Consider the following 20,104-nt stretch of genomic DNA (forward strand, 5'->3'; position numbering starts at 1 on the left):
CCTCATCTTTCAGTGTGAATGTCAAGTAGCATAAAAATTCAGCCTCAGCAACAAAACAAGGAAAGAGGGGTCGCACCCACAAACTTTAAAAACTGGCAGTCAGGGTGGGAGGGAAATAATGTTTAGCCCAATTAAGAAGACCAAAAGTTAGTGTTCCCTACCATCAAAATCAATTGCAAATGTTTGTCTGTTAATGCTTGTCTGTAATGAAAATTTACATGTGTCATCTCTGAAAATGTCTTTTCATTCACATAGGTATGAAGTGAAATATCTGGCACCGCCAAATAGTGATATAAATTCCTGAGCATAGGATTATAATCGAGACTAGTCATCACTTGGAAGATATCTGTAGACTTCTATGAGATTCTTTTCTTGATATTTGCCTTTAAGCATGTCATTACATTGCAGATCAATTACTTCCAATTGAAGTTAAGGTGGTTGTTCCTCAATTGCTTAGATAAAAAAGTTTAGAAATATGGAAACTCCTCTTGTACTTAACATGGAAGTCTGAAAAGTGCTTGCTGCTGGAACTCTAGTTTGAACTCAGAGAATATATCCACTGAAAATTTGCATGAGAATGGTTATCTTGCTTCTTGTTTTAACTTTTGACAGCTCAGGAAGTGCATAAAGCAGCTTGACATTACTTATTTAAAATTATTTGTCAAGGGGCTTCCTTGGTGGTGCAGTAGTTAGGAATCCGCCTGCCAATGCAGGGGAAACGGGTTTGAGCCCTGGTCTGGGAAGATCTCACATGCTGTGGAGCAGCTCAGCCCGTGCGCCACAACTGCTGAGCCCGCGTGCCACAACTGCTGAAGCCTGCACGCCCAAACCCTGTGCTCCACAACAAGAGAAGTCACTGCAGTGAGAAGCCCGTGCACTGCAACAAAGAGTAGCCCCCTGCTCGCTGCAACTAGAGGAAGCCCAAGCACAGCAATGAAGACCCAATGCAGCCAAAAATAAATAAATTTAAAAATTTTTTAATAAAAAAAAATCTTAAAAAAATAAAATTATTTGCCAAAATGACTCTACTTCAGTATAAGTTTCACATAAAACATTGCTTTGCTCATTAATTTCACGTTTAATTCATTAAAAAACATGAAGACTGCAGCAAAACTTATTTCCAATGTCATTCAGGTTTTTTTTAAAATTTTATTTATTTTTGGCTGCATTAGTTCTTCGTTGCTGCACGTGGGCTTTCTCTAATTGCGGCGAGCAGGGGGCTACTCTTTGTTGTGGTGCACGGGCTTCTCACTGTGGTGGCTTCTCTTGTTGTGGAGCACGGGCTCTAGGCCCGCAGGCTTCAGCAGTTGTGGCACGTGGGCTCAGTAGTTGTGGTGCACGGGCTGAGCTGCTCCATGGCATGTGGGACCTTCCCAGACCAGGGCTCAAACCCGTTTTCCCTGCATTGGCAGGCGGATTCCTAACCACTGCGCCACCAGGGAAGTCCCTGCCATTCAGTGTTTGATTATAGTAGTTTAAGGCAGTTTTTCTTGCTCAGAAAAATTTCAATCTTGACCCTGAGCTTAAAAGTCCTCAATAAAACTTTATCACTGCTAAGACATAGAACTGCTGTGTGGTTGATAAGTCAGAATATTCAGCTTCTATTTCTTTTTTTTAATTTCTTTTTTATTTTTTTGCTGTACGCAGGCCTCTCACTGCTATGGCGTTGCGGAGCACAGGCTCCGGACGCGCAGGCTCAGCGGCCATGGCTCATGGGCCCAGCCGCTCTGCGGCATGTGGGATCTTCCTGGACCGGGGCACGCACCCGTGTCCCCTGCATCGGCAGGCAGACTCTCAACCACTGCGCCACCAGGGAAGCCCCAGCTTCTATTTCTGATCAAAATTCATGGAACCAATGATGGCTGTCAATAAGTGGCAAGTGAAATTTATCATTGACATTACTGGTTCAGTAACACGATAGATTCAAATATTTTCCACAGAGTACCTAGTGATGAATAATACAATGAATAAACACAGGCTTTAAGCACTTTATATTTTCATAAACTTTGTAAATTTGTTCAACTAAGCCTTTTTTCCCCCTGCTTCACACATATTTTCACCACTATCATTTTTATCACATCTTAGCAGATTCCACTTCAGGTTGTACTGAATTAATGTTTTCTCAACTTTAAAAAATACTCTCAACTGTATTTGTTTCATGCAGACTATTCATAGAACTCAATTCTTCAGTCTTCAAACTTGGCATTTACCCCTTCAATGAACAACAGCTGAACTGTATTGGTAATATCTGTCAACTCATTAAGAGCCAAGGAAATCCACTTGAAGTCATTTGCTCTGTCTTTAATTGACTTTTGATTTTGTTCCCAATGTCTTCAACTCTTGGAGCAGCTATTCTCATTGAAAGGCTAACAGTTAAATTTATTTTCTCTGGACACATTTTTTTCAGAAGCTGCAATTAAACTTGATTTAATTAATTCATCATTAGTAAACATCTTTTCTTGCTTGGCTAACAAATGAGCAAGTTGGAAACGTACTTTGCCTGCAGCCTCATTTTCACTTTTCTTATTTTTGTGGAGAAATTCTGCTGTGATGAGATACTCCATTTAAATCTTTTTAAATTTAAATGTCCCCTGCATTGGCAGGCAGATTCTTAACCACTGCGCCACCAGGGAAGTCCCAATATTGTATTCTTTTAGCACAGCTATATAGCATCATTGCATAATGAGCACAATGCTTTGCCATTTTCTTAAAAGTGCGATACTTAAAGTCCACTTTTCTCCTTTTTCCATTGTTTTGACATGATGGATATGTACTGGTAATAAAAAATAAGTCACAGCACAGCAATATGTGTGGTACCCAAAACACTATTCAGTTATAACTGTACCACTGCAATTTATTGTGTGCTGAGCAGCAGTGGGAAGTGATGAGTGCCACATATAATCTGTCACAACTATTCAAATCTGTCATTGTAGTGTACGTGTGGCTATAGCCAACATATCAACAAATAAACATGGCTGTGTTCCAATAAAATTTTATTTATGAACACTGAAATTTGAATTTTATATAATTTTCATATGTCATGAAATATTATTATTTTGAGTTTTTTCAACCACTGAAAAATGTAAAAACCATTCTTTACAGGATGTACAAAAACAGTGGGCTGGGTGTAGCCCACAGGCTGTAGTTTGCCAACCCAAGCCCTAAATCAATGTCCATTACATGGTTCTGAGTCCCCAGTAGGTACAATGTGTGGAAATGGTACTGCACCTGTGACCACCCCTTCTAGTTATATGCTTGGGTGTTTGTGCTTTCTGTCCCTGCACCTTCAGGCTCCATGTTACTGGAGGTTCTAGTTTCTAGAGTTGGAAGGCACACATCAGGGATCACTGTAAGAGTCCCATTAAACTTAAAGCTACAGCTGTGACCTGGTCACTTCAGACTCCTTTTGCCAAGAGTTAAGCAGGCGATGAAAGGTGTCACCACTCTGGCAGGGATAATTAACCCTGATATCATGAGGAGAAGGTGAAGGGCCTGCTGCTACACTATGGGAGCAGGGAAGACTATGAGTGCTGCTTGGGTGAGTCATTGGAAGATGTCTTGTTGCTTTGCTGCCCAGGTATAATGGTAGATGAACACAAACATGGCCTGAGAAGTACATGCTAACCAGAGAACCAGGTGCCTCAAGGATGAGGGTCTGAATTGCTGCTTCCCTTCAGGCAAACTGCCTAGACCAGCAGAAATGCTAGTCAAAGGTGAAAGGAATTTAGAAAGGGTGGTAGAGGAAGGGGGAGAGGAGTGTGAGTAATGGCCTCAAAATAAACTGTAGCAGTAGGGACTGAAGTTTGTCTCTCTGACCCTTCTAAGTTTTCCCAGGAGAAAAGACCTACATGAATCCTGAAGAAGCTATTTTTAAATGGTAAAAACTTGCTATGGGAAGCAAGTATATGTGAGTGACATGAAGGGGTGGGCTGTAGTGAATATGTGGACGTAGTAGATCCACTCTTCGTAGCTGATGACTCATCCCACAGCTACTGGGAATACTGGCTACTGCTGGGTCACTGCTATGTCCCGTACTACGAATTGCCTTTGGCCATAGGAAAGGGATTTGACCAAGGCATGTCCTTTCCTAAGGGGAAGCCTGTAGCTAGTGACTTATCATTGGTGTTATGAGTTGAATTATGCCAGCCACACAGGATTATCCAGTCTTGAACTTCCCCAACCCCACAATACCCTAAACAAGCAATATGGAGACCCTACAGAACTCCCAGATCTGAGGCCCAGGGTGAAAGCAAATGTGTCTCTTGGGCCAGGGCTTCTCTCTCATTGAGGTACACCCAGGGGTTCTGTTGTGGCTCCAGGTCTTAAATGCCCATGGTGAAGTCAGAGTTGGGCTGGGGACCACTAGGAAGAAGAAGAGTCTTTTGTGGGCAACCATCCCACCCACAGCCCTGGAGCAAGAATCCAAGCTGGGCCACTAAGAGGTCTTGTATTCATTCTCAGAATCCACCTGTCAGGACCTCCTCACAGGGACAGTGGACATTCGTGGACAGAAGAGAGCAGCAACAAGACTGTTTAGTGGGGAGAGCCTGAGGATTCAGGGCTGCCACTGGGTATCACCTGAAAAGTCACATTCTGTCTCACTTTCTTCTGCCCTTCTCTCTACATTTCTCTCTCAGACTCCAAGTCCCCATGTGCCCCCTGCCCTGCCTCCAGTTTTCTCCCTTTCTCTCTTCCAGGTTTTCCCAGTGTTACCCTTCTCTCCTAGCCCCCAAATGCTCTAGACTCCTCATCTCAAACCTGGGGATTTTCAGCGCATCCCAAGCAGAGCGGACAAGGCAGGGCATGGCAGGATCTGTCCCTAGTCATGGAGAGAAGGGTTGCAGGCCCTGAGGCCTTTGGGTCTCCAGAAGAGTGGGCTAGGGGTGGAGTCCATTCATTCATCCATTTATTACACATTCAATGAACAATTATTTTTAACCTACTATGTCCTGATATTGTGCAGCCTCTGGGGTCACAAATGTGAAAGCGGCTCAGGCTCTGTCCTCTAGGAACCAGTGAGGGAAGAGGCTGATCAGTAAACAGGTGACTACAGTAGGATCCAATGAGGACCATAGTGGAGATCTATAAGGGGGTTTGGGATTTCTCAGGGTTCAGACCTACGAAGTCACTCCGTTAGGGGCTGCCAGGAAGACAGCTGTGGTGGGGCCTGCATTCAAGGGTAACCTAGCTGTAGTGTGGGGGTGGAGGCCAAAGAAATGACCCAGGCAGGGGCTGATAGGGAAGGGCTCTCTTAGCACAGGCCACTCCCAGCAGACCTGCTTTCCTTCCCCTGCAGGCTCTGGGGCTGGGAGCATATTCAGAGGGCTGATCCCATTGACACCCTCACTGACCCCTCCTTTCTTCTTTCCGCCCCTCCCTGAAGGGGTCTACTGAGAACCTCTAGGGGGAAATTCTGGTAGAGGTGGCAGAGAATGGTGGGGGTGGGGTGGAAGAATAGGGAGACCCCAGAATGCTGGTACTTCTGTGGGTCACCCACAGTGGTCATGAGAGGTGCTTGTATTTTGTTCCCTGTGTCCCTTACTCTAGCCCCAGGAGATGCACCCCCGTCATGCTCGCCTCAGGCCCCTTGGCCAGCATACCCACAAAAAATTCCCTTGGATGGTGTCACTCCTCTGTTCCTTAGCCCCCGGGGAGGTTCCTCCCTTCCCACTGGCTTCAGTCCAAGCAGGTCCTGGTGACATTCAAAGCCTCAGCACCCTCCCTGCCCCTAGGGTCACCACATCCACCAACACCCCAGTCCCTGGCAACTTCCCTAATCTGTTGTGAGACCAGACTAAGCCATGTAAGGTCTCTGCACCTCAGTCTCCTCATCTGTGAAGTGGGATGAATGTCATTGCTCCATGATTATTACCAGGGACAGCAGGGACAATGGTGACTAGGGACTAGACTCTGGAGCCAGACTAATGGGGGCATTAAACAGATGTGGGTCTCCCAGGGGCATGGCCAAACACCTTTATCTTCAAACAGGTGCTTCTTGTACCTTCACTGTCCCATGCATTGTACTCTACTATTTCCCCATTCTCCAATTTACTCTTATCCTTTCCATTCTCCCATCCCATTAACTTCACATTGACACCCCCCTCCAGCCTTAAATGGCCTCCTCCTCTTCTCTATATCTGCTCTTCCCCTAGCCCCACACTGACTTCCTCCATACTCACTCTACACATTGCAAATGCATTTCTCAGTGACCCCTGGGGCTGCGACCCTGAGAGGGGACCAGGGCCTCACGATAGCCCGGTAGGTTTTCAGAGGCCAGGAGCAGGCAAGAGGTGGGGTCCTGCTTGTGCAGTGGCTGACCTTCACCCATCTCCTCACTGTGACCTTGAGTCCACTTGAGCCTGAGATGGGGGTCCTGGGCTGGTCCTGGGGGCTTATGGGCTTTCTGGCCTGTGTGGGTCTTGCTCTCCCAGGGGCCTGATAACTAGATGACTTACAGATAGGCAAGACATAGGAGGTTTAGCCACAGTAAGGGAGTTTACTCTGTTCTCCCAACCCTGATATCCTCATCAGACATGCTCATTGTTAATTTTTGTGGATATCTTCCTAATTTCCACCACCTTTTAAAAGAATGACTTTATAAGACATGTGTGTAAATCTATGCTTATATTTAGTTGATCTTGATTTGATGAACTTGCTAATCTTGCTAAATCTTGTACATGCTTCTATATTAGTAGATAGAGAACACACCCATTCTTCTAATTGTTATTTGGTATACCATTATTTAAATGAATTGAAATCTATCATACTAAGTAACGTAAGTCAGAAAGAGAAAGACAAGCACCATATGATATCCCTTATATGTGGAATCTAAAATATGACAAAAATGAACTTATTGATGAAACAGAAACAGACTCACATAGATAACAGACTTGTGGTTGTCAAGAGGGGGCAGTGGGGGGAGAGATGGACTGCGAGTTTGGGATCAGCAGATGCAAACTACTATATATATAGAATGGATAAACAACAAGGTCCTATTGTATAGCACAGGATATTCTATAACCTGTGATAAACCATAATGGAAAAGAATATACATATATATATATATATATATAACTGAATCACTTTGCTGTACAGTAAAAATTAACACAACATTGTAAATCAATTATACTTCAATAAAATAAATGTAAAAAGATAAATGAATTGAAATCCATTTAATGAATACCAGCCAGGCTTTAATGAGTATCACTATACACATTTGTGTCAATGGGTCAGTATTTGAGGTATTCTTCTTTGTAGCCATTTACATAGGAAAGAAAGGACAGGTCCTCTAGGTTTTCCTTAGAAGGAGCTCAGCTATTGGGAGCCATCCTGGTGCCTGAGTCATAGGTGCCCTTATGACATCACGGCTCTTTCCCCTCCTCTTCTCTTCTTGCCAGAGCAGTGGCTGGAGGAGAACAGACTTGAGAGTGATGGGAACATCTAGACCCTAACCATGGGTAACTGAGTGTAGATCTGAGGGGATTTGACCATCCCCCAAAGCCATCGGCATTTAATGTTTTATAAGAGACAGTCAGATTTACCCAAGCTTTCTGGAGGGCAGTACATTTCCCATAGTTTCCTCAGGAGGGGATTCCTTCTCATGTTTGAGATTCCAGGAAAGTCCAGGAAGCCTAGTGTGTGGGTGACTTGGCACTTAGTGGTGGGAAGAGCACCCTTACTTTCATGTTTTTCTCTCTAAACCCTGATAAGGACAGCAAACCTTCCAAATTACAATCAAAGATAATGATGAAGTCGCATTGATAGAAGAGAGCTTGAAGGAGCAAAGGAGAGGAGAGCAAGGGACTCCACCTCCAACTGCCTACCCACACCACTGCCTCTGCCTTCCCACCCCTCCCTGCGTAGATGGATCCAGGCTGTACTGTGTTGGAGAGAGCCTTGACTTGTGACATCTCTGACCCTTGTGGTCCAGTGGAGTGACCCAAAGGTCTGTGACCATGCAACTTATTGTCCAAAGAGAAATGCTTCAGGGAGTTAAAGAGACACTTATCAAAATTATACCAGGACAATAGGCATAAACTCAGGGTGTGCCAGGCAAACTGGGATGAATGGCCACCACACACAGAGCAGGAAATGAACAGGGATCCACTCCTCCTTGGCTGTCCTTTCCCCCTATTTTCTCCTTAGGCTAAGAGCTGTGAGTCCAGCCAAGGTGTGTGCCAAGGAGGAGCGCGAAGAGTTTGAACCCAGACCACACATGGTTGAGAGCTACAAAGTGGGGATTGTGTTTGGGGAATGCAAAGGCCAAGGTACAGGAAAACTGGATCGTGTGTGTGTGTGCGCATGTGTGCACATGTATCTTTGTGCATGCGCATACATCTTTGTGCGTGCACGCTTATGTGCACATGTATCTTTGTGTGTGCATGCATGTGTGCGGAAGCAGGACACTTACTTGATCTCTGAGGTCCAGCTGCTGCCCACAACAGCTCTCCTGCCACACCTTAGGGCCGAAATGTATGTTTCTTTTTTTTAAAATAAATCTATTTATTTATTTATTTTTGGCTGCATTGGGTCTTCGTTGCTGTCTGCAGGCTTTCTCTAGTTGCAGTGAGTGGGGGTTACTCTTTGTTGTGGTGCGCGGGCTTCTCATTTTGTGGAGCACGGGCTATAGGCATGTGGGCTTCAGTAGTTGTGGCACTCGGGCTCAGTAGTTGTGGCTCACGGGCTCCAGAACGCAGTCTCAGTAGTTGTGGTGCAGGGGCTTAGTTGCTCCACGGCATGTGAGATCTTCCCAGAACCAGGGCTCAAACCCATGTCTCCTGCATTGGCAGGCGGATTCTTAACTACTGAGCCACCAGGGAAGTCCCTTTATGAGTTTAATTGTCCCCTGTTTTCTCTTGCAAGGCCCCAAAGTAAGAATCATGATGATGGAAGAACAGAAAGCGGCTGTTTTCATCCAAGCCTGGTGGCGGGGCACCCTGGTGCGCAGGACTCTGCTGCACACGGCTCTCAGAGCGTGGATCATTCAACGCTGGTGGAAACAGAAGCTGGTGAAGCTGCAGGAGAAGAGGCGGCGGACGTCTCTAGAATGCTACGCGCGGCAAGAATGGGCAGCTGTCAAGCTACAATCCTGGTTCCGCATGTGGTGCATCCGCCTTCGTTACTGCCGTTTGCTCCACGCTGTCCGCATCATTCAGGTCTATTGGCGCTGGCATAGCTGCCATACCCGTGGCTTTATTCAGGGCCGTTACGACCTCAAAGAAAACCAACTGAATCTTCAACTTGAAATCTCTTTGGGCTCGCAAGCTTGTAGTGTACAACAGTACATACCCCTTCCAATACAGGAATGACCAGGTCTGCTATATGTGTCCCCAGCTCTTTGTCAGACATACTTCAAGGAGGTCATTGAGCTAATGATGGCAAATACTTGGCATCTCATAAATCAGCTCTAAGGAAGTGGCAGGGGTTGCCTGGGGTCCAGTGTGGAGGATTCTGAGAGTCTGGTGCTCTATGAGCAGGGCCTGTGATTGATTAGCAATGTCTGCCATGGGTAGGAGAGTTGGGGTTGCAAGGCCACCAAGTCTTCCAACTCCAGGGAGATTCTTTCACAGTGTGGTCTATGTAAATGGTGCCCCGATGTAGTTGTGCAACGTGAAGTCCTGTGTCATCTTTTGCTCGTTCCCCCAAAGTCTTTAAAAAATACTATTTAAAAATTGTGGTAAATACACATAACATAAAATTTACCATTTTAACCATTTTTGAGTAAACAGCTCAGTAAAATTAAGCATATTCAAATTGTTGTGCAGCTATCGCCTCCATCCATCTCCAGAACTTCATTTATCTTGCAAAATTGAAACTCTGTACACATTGAACAATAATTCTTCATTCTCCCCTTCCCCAGCCTCTGGCAACCACTATTCTATTTTGTCTCTATGAATTCAATTACTCTAAATGCCTTATATGAGTGGAATCATACAATATTTGTCCTTTTATGACTGACTTATTTCACTTAACATAAGGTCTTCAAGGTTTAGTTGTTTTAGAATATTTTTACATTAAGTCCACCACCTTGTCTTTCTCAGGGACAGTTTCTGTTGATTTACTTTTTTCCTTTGAATGGGCCATAATTTTCCTCTTTCTTTGTATGCTTTGTAATTTTTTTTTTGTTGTTGAAGATTGAACACTTGAATCTCATAATGTGGTTATTCTAGAGGTCAATTTTTCACTCTTTCCCTGATTTTGCTGTTTTTGCTGTTGTTGTTGGTTCGTTGTAGGGTGTCTCTGTGCTGGGGATCAGTATAGGTGTAAACTTAAGGTCTTCTCTGGTCTTTTCTGGGCCTCCACCTTTCCCTGGGCATACATGGTGACTTTTAAAATTTCCTTGTATATGTGGTTACTTTTTCTTTTTTTTTTTTGCGGTACGCAGGCCTCTCACTGTTGTGGCCTCTCCCGTTGCAGAGCACAGGCTCCGGACGCACAGGCTCAGAGGCCATGGCTCACAGGCCCAGCCGCTCCGTGGCATGTGGGAATCTTCCTGGACCGGGGCACGAACCTGTGTCCCCTGCATCGGCAGGTGGACTCTCAACCACTGCGCCACCAGGGAAGCCCTATGTGGTTACTTTTAAGTGTCCTAGTCCTTAAGGGTCTGGCTCCCAAAAAGGGAAAAAGAGAAGAGGGGTGGGGGAGGAAGGAGAGGTCCCATCTCTTTAAATCCCCTGTAAGCCACTAGCTGGAAGGGGAGGGTGTTGCAACAACTGTGGTGGGGATTGCAACAATGGCCCCTGTCTCTGTTTCTGCACCTCTGTGATCACAAGTAGTCATCAGCAAAATGAGCACAGATCCCTAATATTTGAAGGACAGATTCTTTATTGCTCACCTTGGATTCTGCAAGCTTCATACAAATTTCTCCAGAACTCATTCACGGATGCCTGGAATAGCGCTGGGGGCTAGGGTGTCAGGGATGGATAGCCAGTACCATAAAAGCTGAAATTAACCAAAATTAATGACAGTTTACTGTCCAAGTTTCTGGAATGATGCCTTCAATTAGACCCTAAAGACTCTACCAATAAACTGTTTGAACTAATAAACAAATTCAGTAAAGTTGCAGGATACAAAATCAACATACAAAAATCAGTTGCATTTCTATATAATAAAAATAACCTATCTGAAAAAAGATATTTTAAAAAGTCTCATTTACAACAGCATCAAAAACAATAAAATACCTAGGAATAAATTTAACCAAGGAGGTGAAAGATCTATACATTGAAAACTAAAGAAATAGAAGAAGATACAAATAAATGGAAAGATATCCCATGTTCAGGGTTCAGAAGAGTTAACACTGTTAAAATAGCTTACCAGCCAAAGCAATCTATAGATTCAGTGTAATCCCTATCATAATTCCAATGGCATTTTTCACAGTAATAGAAAAATTCCTAAAATTTGTATATAACTGTAAAAGACCCTAAATACCCAAAGTATTCTTGAGAAAAAAAGAACAAAGCTGGAGGAATCACACTTCCTGATTACAAAATATATTACAAAGCTATAGTAATCAGAACAGTATGGAACTGACATTAAAAACAGACACAGACCAACTGGACAGAATTGAGAGCCCAGTAATAAACACATACATATATGTAGGGTGAAGTAATATTTGACAAGGGAGCCAAGAATATACAATTGGTAAAGAATGGTCTCTTCAATAACTGGTGGGAAAACTATATCCACATGCAAAAGAATGAAATTGGACACTTCCCTTACACCATATGCAAAAATCAACTCAAAGTGGATCAAAGACTTAAGTGCAAGACCTAAAACCACAAAACTCCTAGAAGAAAACAGGGGAAATACTGCTTGACATTGGTCTTGGCAATGATTTTTTTGGATATGACCTCAAAAGCACAGGCAACAAAAGCAAAAATAAACAAGTGAGACTACAGCAAATTAAAAACTTCTGCACAGCAAAGGAAACAATCAGCAAAATAAAAAAGCACCCTGCGGCACAAGAGAAAATATTTGTAAAACGTGTGTCTGATAAGGGGTTAATTGCCAAAATATACCAGGAACTCATATAATCCAATAATGAAGAAAAACAATAACAACAAAAACAAAACCAAACCTAATTAAAAAATGGCCAGTGACCTGAATAGACATTTTTCCAAAGAATACATACAAATGGCCAACAGGTAGATGAAAAAATTACTCAACACCACTAATAATGGAAATGCAAGTCAAAACCACATGTGATATAACCTCACACCCGTTAGAATGGCTATTATCAAAAGACAAATGATAACAAGTGTTGGCAAGGGTGTGGAGATAAGGGAATCCTTGTATACACTGCTGGTGGGATATAAGTTGGTACAATCATTATGTTAATCAGTATGGAGGTTCCTCAATACATTCAAAATAAAACTACCATATGATCTAGCAATCCTACTTCTGGGTATATATCCAAAGGAAATAAAATCACTTTATCAAAGAAATATCTGCATTCTCATGTTTACTGTAGCATTATTCATAATAGCCAAGCTATGGAAATACCCTCTTTCTATCAAAGGACAAATGGATACACATATAAAATGAAATATTTTTCAGCCATAAAAAGAGAAAGAAATCCTTACATTTGTGACAACATAGATGAACCTGGAGGACCTTATGGAGGACATAAGTAAAATAAGCCCAACAGAGAAAGACAAATACTGTACAATCTCACAAAGTGAAATCTAACAGAGTTGAACAGTGGTTACTAGGGGCTGGGAGGTGCGGAAAATGGGGGGCTGTTTATTAAATGGTAAAAACTTTCAGTTATATGATAAGTTTGGGGATCTAATGGACAGCATGGTGAATATAATAATAATATTGAACTGTATACTTGAAATTTGCTGAGAGTGGTTTTTAAGGGTTCTTGTTTTAAAGAAAAGGTAACTGTGAGGTAATGGATGCGTTAACTTGATTGTGGTAATCATTTCACAATGTATACATATATCAAACCATCATGTTGTACATCTTAAATATATACAATTTTTATTTGTAATTATACCTCAATAAAACTGGAAAAATGATAAAAATATATTCTAGATACAAGTTCATCAAATATGTGGTTTGCAAATATTTTCTCCTGTCACCCAACTTGTCTTTTCATTCTCTTAACAGCGTCTTTCATAGAGCAAAAGTTTTAAATTTGACCAAGTCTAATGTATCAATTTTCCTTTTATGGATTGTATGTTTGCAGTCAAGTCTAAGAACTTTTTGCCTAGACTTCCTCCCATTCCCCCCACTATAGATCTGGCAGCCATTAAAAGCATAAGGGAACAGAGAAATGCAAATCAAAACTACAAGGAGGTATCACCTCACACCAATCAGAATGGCCATCATCAGAAAATCTACAAACAACAAACGCTGCAGAGGGTGTGGAGAAAAGGGAACCCTCTTGCACTGTTGGTGGGAATGTAAATTGATACAGCCACTATGGAGAACAGTATGGAGGTTCCTTAAAAAACTAAAAATAGAATTACCATATGACCCTGTAATCCCACTACTGGGCATATACCCAGAGAAAACCATAATTCAAAAAGAGGCATGTACACAATGTTCATTGCAGCACTATTTACAACAGCCAGGCCATGGAAGCAACCTAAATGCCCATCAACAGACGAATGGATAAAGAAGATGTGGTACATTTATACAATGGAATATTACTCAGCCATAAAAAGGAACGAAATTGGGTCATTTGTAGAGACGTTGATGGACATAGAGACTGTCATACAGAGTGAAGTAAGTCAGGAAGAGAAAAACAAATATCGTATATTAATGCATATATGTGGAATCTAGAAAAATGTTACAGATGAACTGGTTTGCAAGGCAGAAATAGAGACAAAGATGTACAGAACAAATGTATGGAACCAAGGGGGGAAATTGGGGTGGTGGTGGTGGTGGTGGTGGTGGGATGAACTGGGAGATTGGGATTGACATATATACACTAAAATGTATAAAATGGATAACTAATAAAAACCTGCTGTATTAAAAAAATAAAATATTAAAAAAAGCATAAGGAAACACACCATGAGTAACTTTATTCTCATAAATTCAACAACTTAAAAGAAATTAATCAACTGTTTGAAAGTTACACAATACCAACCCAATCAGATGAAACAGATACCTGAATAGTCCCTTGGCCATTAAAGAAATTGAATTTGTAATTTAAAAGTTCTCTAAAAAGAGATCTCCAGGCCCAGATGGCTTCACTAAAGAATTTTTACAAAATATTTAAAGAAGAATTTTCACACCAATTTTACATAATGTCTTCCAGGAAACAGAAAAGGAGAGAATGCTCCCAATTTTTATGAGGTCAGTATTACCTTGATATCAAAATCAGACAAAGGGAATTTTTTAAAAAGTGTACATTAGTACCTCTCAGGAACGTAGAGGTAAAAATCAAACCCAACAAGGTACAAAAGAAATTATACACCAGCACCAAGTATAAATTTATCCCAGGTAAGCGAGGCTACTTCAAACATTCAAAAATTAATCAATCCACCATATCAACAGGCTAAAGAAGAAAAATCATATGACTATATATAGTCAGAAACAGAAAAACCATTTGACAAAATCCAACACCCATTCATGATAAAAACGAAACTCTTAGCAAGTTAGGAATAGAGGGAACTACCAAACTTTAACTTGATAAAGAGAATCCACATCTAACATCATACTTTTATTGGTTCTTGGTATGATGAGTGATTTTCTATTGTATGCTGGACATTTTGGATATTATATTAGGAGGCTCTCAAGGCCATTTAAATCTTCTATTCTAGAAGGCAGCATCCTATTTAGGTTTAGTATGTAGATGCTGGCCTACTTTTGTGGGCCCTGTTTCCAATGAGAATTTTCTTTTCTGGGCTCTTTCAATGCAATTCTGGTCTGCTTTATTCTTTTGGTTCCACTGGATCCCTTCTGGTGCCACCTACAAGGTAGAAGCCATTTTCCTGGGTTCCCTCTTGCCATTAGATGGAGGGCTTAGGATGTTGGACTTCTGAGGTAGAGAGCAATATGCTGGCCTGTTCACTGGCCACCTGGTGTCAGTGGGTGTCCCACCCGGTCTCTGCTGGTGCCACTGGAGGAGAGAAGGGCTACCTGGACTGCATTTTGCTGTTGGGTGGAGGGACAGGAAGTTCCTGTTCTGGATCTTCTTCTGTGGCTGGCTGGATGGCCAGGTGCTGCTAGGTCTGGATTGCCTCTGCCACTGACTGGAAGGCCAGGAGATACTAGGCTTGTTGGAGCTGAGGTACAGGAGGATCCCCTCTCTCCTCCCATTTAGTTTGGGGTAGGAGATGGGTTGATCTGCTCAGGTTCTGCTGTTGCTGCTGTGGGTAGATCAAGCCTGCTTCTGTTAGCAGATGATAAATGAAGTGTGTTGGCCCACATGCGTTCTGCTTTTACTGCTGCTGAGGACAGACTGGGTCACCACTGCTAATGGATGTGGGGTGTGGAGTGGGTGGATAAGCCTGGGTTCCACTGTTGCTGCTGTTGTGAGCAGATCATGCCTGTTGCTGCCAGTGCATGTGGGGCATGGGATGGGTTGGCTTATAAGGGTACCGTAGGCAATTCAGTCTGCTGTTGCCACTAGGCGTGGGTCTCCCTGCTTAGTCTCTGCTGGGCTTCCCCTTCTTTTGACCAGAGAGAGCATGCTTTTCTTGTTTTGTTTGTTTTGTTTAGCTTTCCCTATGCCTGTTGTTGGTTTTAGGTTGCAGACATATCTGGTGTCCAGTCTGAGATGTATGACAGATAAAACAAGAATTCATCTAGGTGTACCTTTTAAAATCTTGAGACTCCTAGATGATCCGCCATCTCTCCATATTTCAGAGTCCTTTTATGATTGTTGAATTATTTTCAGAGTATTTAGTTTGTATTTAGAGGGGAGGAGAAGGGAAAATTAGTTGACACCATCTTGTACCAAAATTGGAAGCTCTCACTCCTAGGTTTTTAACCAAATAAAGTGCAAAACTTAGGTTCACACAAAAAAACACACATATACATAGCAGATTAATTTGTAATCACCCCAAACTGGAAACAACTCCAAGACCCTTCAACTGGTAAAAATTTCTGATAACATCCATACAATGGAATACCACTCAGTAATTAAAACAAATGAGTACCCACAACACCACAGGTCTCAGACACATTATGCTAAATGAAAGAAGCCAGATTCAAAAGGCTACAAATTATTATTCCTTCTACATGACATTCTGGAAAAGGGAAAACAATTCGTACATATTACAGACCAGTGGTTGCTAGGGTTTGGTGGAGAGTAGTGGGTGACCACAAAGGGGCACAGGGGAATTCTACTTTATGTATCTTGAAGCTCAGTTATTAGGTACATATATATTCTATGATATTAAGATATATGATATTACATATATATTCTATGAATTATTGTGACTGTTGATAGATATGATAATATTGAGGTTATATTTTTACAAAGGTCTCATCTATTAAAGATATATATTAAAGTACTGTGGATTAAGTGGTATGATTTTTGTTGTTTGCTTTTAAAAAATTATGTATTTCAATAAGAAGGGAGTAATTAACTCTGTAGCCTAATGTAGAGAGAATGCATAAGAACAGAGAAATAACCATTGGATTTGGTCAGTTGCAATGTTGGTGATGTTGATGAGTGCAGTGTCAGTGAAGTAAGAGGGGTAGAAGCCTGATTGGAATGGGCTGAAGAGAAAATAGTAGGAACAGAAGTGGAAACAGTGACGGCATGATTTGCTATGAGGAGAAACAGAGAACTGGAAAAGAAACTGATTAAGATCGTATTTTTTAAAGATGGAAGAGGTAGACATTAATAATTTGGATAGTGGGGTTATGAATGCAGGATCAAACACCTTGAGATGGCAGCAGGATAATGGAGGAGTTAACCTTTGATGGGATCAAAGACCCTTCATTTATTTCACTTGGAGGGAAGGCAGCAAGTGTGGTCCAGATGGAGCTGGGATGGAGAATGAGGTGGTAGGAAGATGGAGGTCCAGTCTGCTCCCATTTCTTCTGTTAAGTGTGTGGTGACATATATCATCATTATGGAGTTCAAGGGGAGAAGTAGAATTGGGCATTTGGAGAGGAGGTGGTATGAATTATTCAATTCAGAAAAAAGAAATGCAAACACACCAGATAAATTTATTGGGAAATTTGTCCAATGGAGATTTGCAGTCATGAATATGAACCGAGACCATGCCTCATGGGTGTTTTGCTCTAGCCATGCCACTCTTCTGCAGGCACAGAGCAGGCAGATAATTAAGTTCATCCCACATACATTTGCAGAGAGAGGACCAAGGGAATTCAAGCTGTTCAGGAGAGAGATTACAATAATTAAGTATAGAATCTGAACTGGGTAAAGAGAGATACAAGGGTTTGTCAGGGTGATGGCTGTAAAAAAAATTGGTAGGGTCAATAGATTGGAAGACTTTATCACATCTGAAGAAACATTCTATTAGGGGTATTTGAAAGGTGAACTGGAAGGAGAGAATAAAGTAAAAAGAGAATGAAACTCCAGAAAAAGCAATTTGGGCAACAGTACACTGATTGGTTAATGGTAAGGTCCAGAGCCACACTATTCAATGGAATAGGCACTAGCCATATGTGGCTATTTAAATATAAATTAATTTAAATAAAATTTAAAAGTCAATTCTTTAGTTGCACCAGGGACATTTCAAGTGCTCCACAGCCATGTGTGGCTAGTGGCTACCACACTGGACAGCACTGATACAGAACATTTCCATCATCACAGAAATTGCTACTGAGTATAGCATTGCTTTAGTATGACCATGGGAGTGAGAATGGAGACAAGAGTAGGGATGGGGGTAATATCAGGGGGAGCCCTGTTTGCTACACAGCCCTCAGGGAGAGGAGTTCTGGTAAGGGAATTGTGAAGATGGAGTTGAAGTGCCATGAACTCCTGTTTTCTACCAGTCCCCAGGGTCATCACCTGCTCGTCAGCATGCCCAGTCACATCTATCACTAAGGCCAGCCTCCTGTCCTTTACCTGGGGCTGCACTGCACTTCTACCAGAAGAGTCAGCCACATGCTGACCTTTTCACTAGGTGATTGCCAAAGATACCTTGTCTGAGGCATCTGAGATCCCAGTCAATCCCCAACTACAGGCGGACAGAGAAGACCCTCACTGTCTGTTCTCATGTGCAGAGGTACCCAAAGTCTTCAGGAAGATGTAGCTCACCTGTCTCGCAGATTCCTGGCGAGAAGAAAGGAATGGGGCTGGGGATGGGAGCTGGGACTTCTGGCTCTGTTATATTAGACTAGGACCTTGGTTTCTGTTTTGACAACTAAGTAAGTAGCATATGGAATTGTCAGTCCAGAACAGGGTTCATGGGCACAAGGGAAAAACCTCACTAAAGTTCTTTCCCAGGGAGAAGAGGAGGCAGCATGGCTTAAGTCCTAAAATTTCCGTTAGCTGGTGGGGAGACCATGAGACATACCAGATCAGGTTAGACCTTAACTGAGGACAGGAGACAGTGACGCTTCTTGCCATCCCTTAGGGGTTGATGATTTCAATGTGGAACTGCAGGTGAGTGGCTGTGACTACACAATGGCCCCGGAGAAGAGCACAGGTCTGGTAGTTGTGGCCTTGCCAGTGGTACTGGATCATGTAGATGGCATTGAGCACCTGGCAGTAACACCAGTGGATGTGCCACATACAGACCAAAGCCTGGAGCTTGACCACTGCCCTCTCTGTGTGTGCGTAGGAAATCAGGGCTGCCCTCCGCTTCTTCTGCCACAGCCTGTCCATTGTCAGTCTCCACCAGCACTGAATGATCCAGGCCTTGAGGGCTGCGTGTAACAATGTCTGGTGCACCAGGGTTCCACGCAACCAGGCCTGGATCTTCTCGGCTGCTTTTATTCTTTCTTTTATATTTTTCTAGGCAGAGATAAGAGAGACCACTCAGGGAACTTCCTGCCACCAAATTCTAGGATATTCCTGGAAAGGGCCTTGATTCTTTTAATAGTCAGCCCTTCTTTGGAGACTTCAGGGGAGTTAGCAGGACACTAACTAAGAGGCAGAAGTCCTGGGTGGTGAGTCCTCCTCTGCCAACACGGACACATCACCTTACCCTCAAAGTCATAGCATCCTCCTCTTGACTACCTCACAGGTGCATGGATCAAGAGAAAAACCATTAGTAACTAGGAGGGTGCATTAAGAATGTGAGAGACTTAGTTGTACTCTACCTCTTCAGTGCTTATTGGGTTTGGGAGGTTTGGCCTCATAATGCTTTTGCCTGGTATTCTCTGCTAATTCTAGTCCCATTGGCTGATTTCTTTCTGCCACAACAGTGTATTTCAATATGGCGGTGAGTTTTTAACACCCTCATCACATATTCTACTCCCAGCCTCCCCATACCGTGAACATTCTACTTTCTAATTCAGAGTCCTCACATCCTCATCTCCCAGCTCATGCATTTCTTGATGGCTTTCCTTCTCGCCATTCACTCTTTGTGTCACAGTCAAACCCAGAGCCAGAGAGTTCATGCTGAGAAGGAAGTGAAGGAAAAATAAGCCAGTATTGAATTGACTCCTGATTACTTTAAACTCTGGATCCCTAAGAGGCACAATTCCACACCCTCATGACACTGACATAAATGTTCTGGATATCTGTTAATTATATGGAGATTTTACCTACCTCTTTTTTCTGCTGCTACTTCTGCTTCTGCTTCTTCTTCTGCTTCAACCTAATTTCGTCTTCGGAATCCTCAATCACAATTAAAATTGAATTGCCGTCTGTCTGTCATGAGAATTAAACGGGAAATGAATGGATGAGCTAAGAGTACCGTTTCTCTCTATGGCTCTGCACAAAGATACCCACTGCCTCAGCATCCTCTTTTTTCCCAAAAGCTGTGAAGTCCAGAGTGATTCCCACCCACCCTCAAGCCTGCTGAGTGGATCTGGCCATGTCTCTTACACAAAATCGAACCCCCATGGCTTGTCTCTAGATGGTTCCTTTATTTCTCTACTTCCCAAGGTCTGATGAGTAATATGAGGGGGAGAGCTATGAGTTAACAATTGCTTTATGACATCAGGATTAGGATATATGCCACATAAGTTGAGTCTTCCTCACAAACAAGCTCCATGCGAA

General features: G+C 42.7%; 2 protein-coding genes across 2 annotated transcripts in view; one reads left to right on the forward strand and one right to left on the reverse strand.

The window, feature by feature from the left end:
* The first annotated feature begins 3,427 nt into the window (after positions 1-3,427).
* On the forward strand, positions 3,428-9,308 carry IQCF5 (IQ motif containing F5). The gene is made up of 3 exons (XM_060163847.1): positions 3,428-3,483; positions 8,146-8,267; positions 8,863-9,308. Exons 1-3 carry the CDS (start codon positions 3,428-3,430, stop codon positions 9,306-9,308), a joined length of 624 nt encoding a protein of 207 aa, XP_060019830.1.
* An 8,909-nt stretch (positions 9,309-18,217) lies between these two features.
* The window catches only part of IQCF2 (IQ motif containing F2), a 79,699-nt gene continuing 77,812 nt past the window's right edge, over positions 18,218-20,104 (reverse strand). The window contains 2 exon segments of the mRNA XM_060163894.1: positions 18,218-18,892; positions 19,652-19,753. Of these exon segments, the coding sequence (XP_060019877.1) occupies positions 18,509-18,892; positions 19,652-19,753 (486 nt within the window). The 3' untranslated portion in view covers positions 18,218-18,508.

The sequence above is a fragment of the Lagenorhynchus albirostris genome, chromosome 10 (genome assembly GCF_949774975.1).
Source record: "Lagenorhynchus albirostris chromosome 10, mLagAlb1.1, whole genome shotgun sequence".
Taxonomy (NCBI): domain Eukaryota; kingdom Metazoa; phylum Chordata; class Mammalia; order Artiodactyla; family Delphinidae; genus Lagenorhynchus; species Lagenorhynchus albirostris.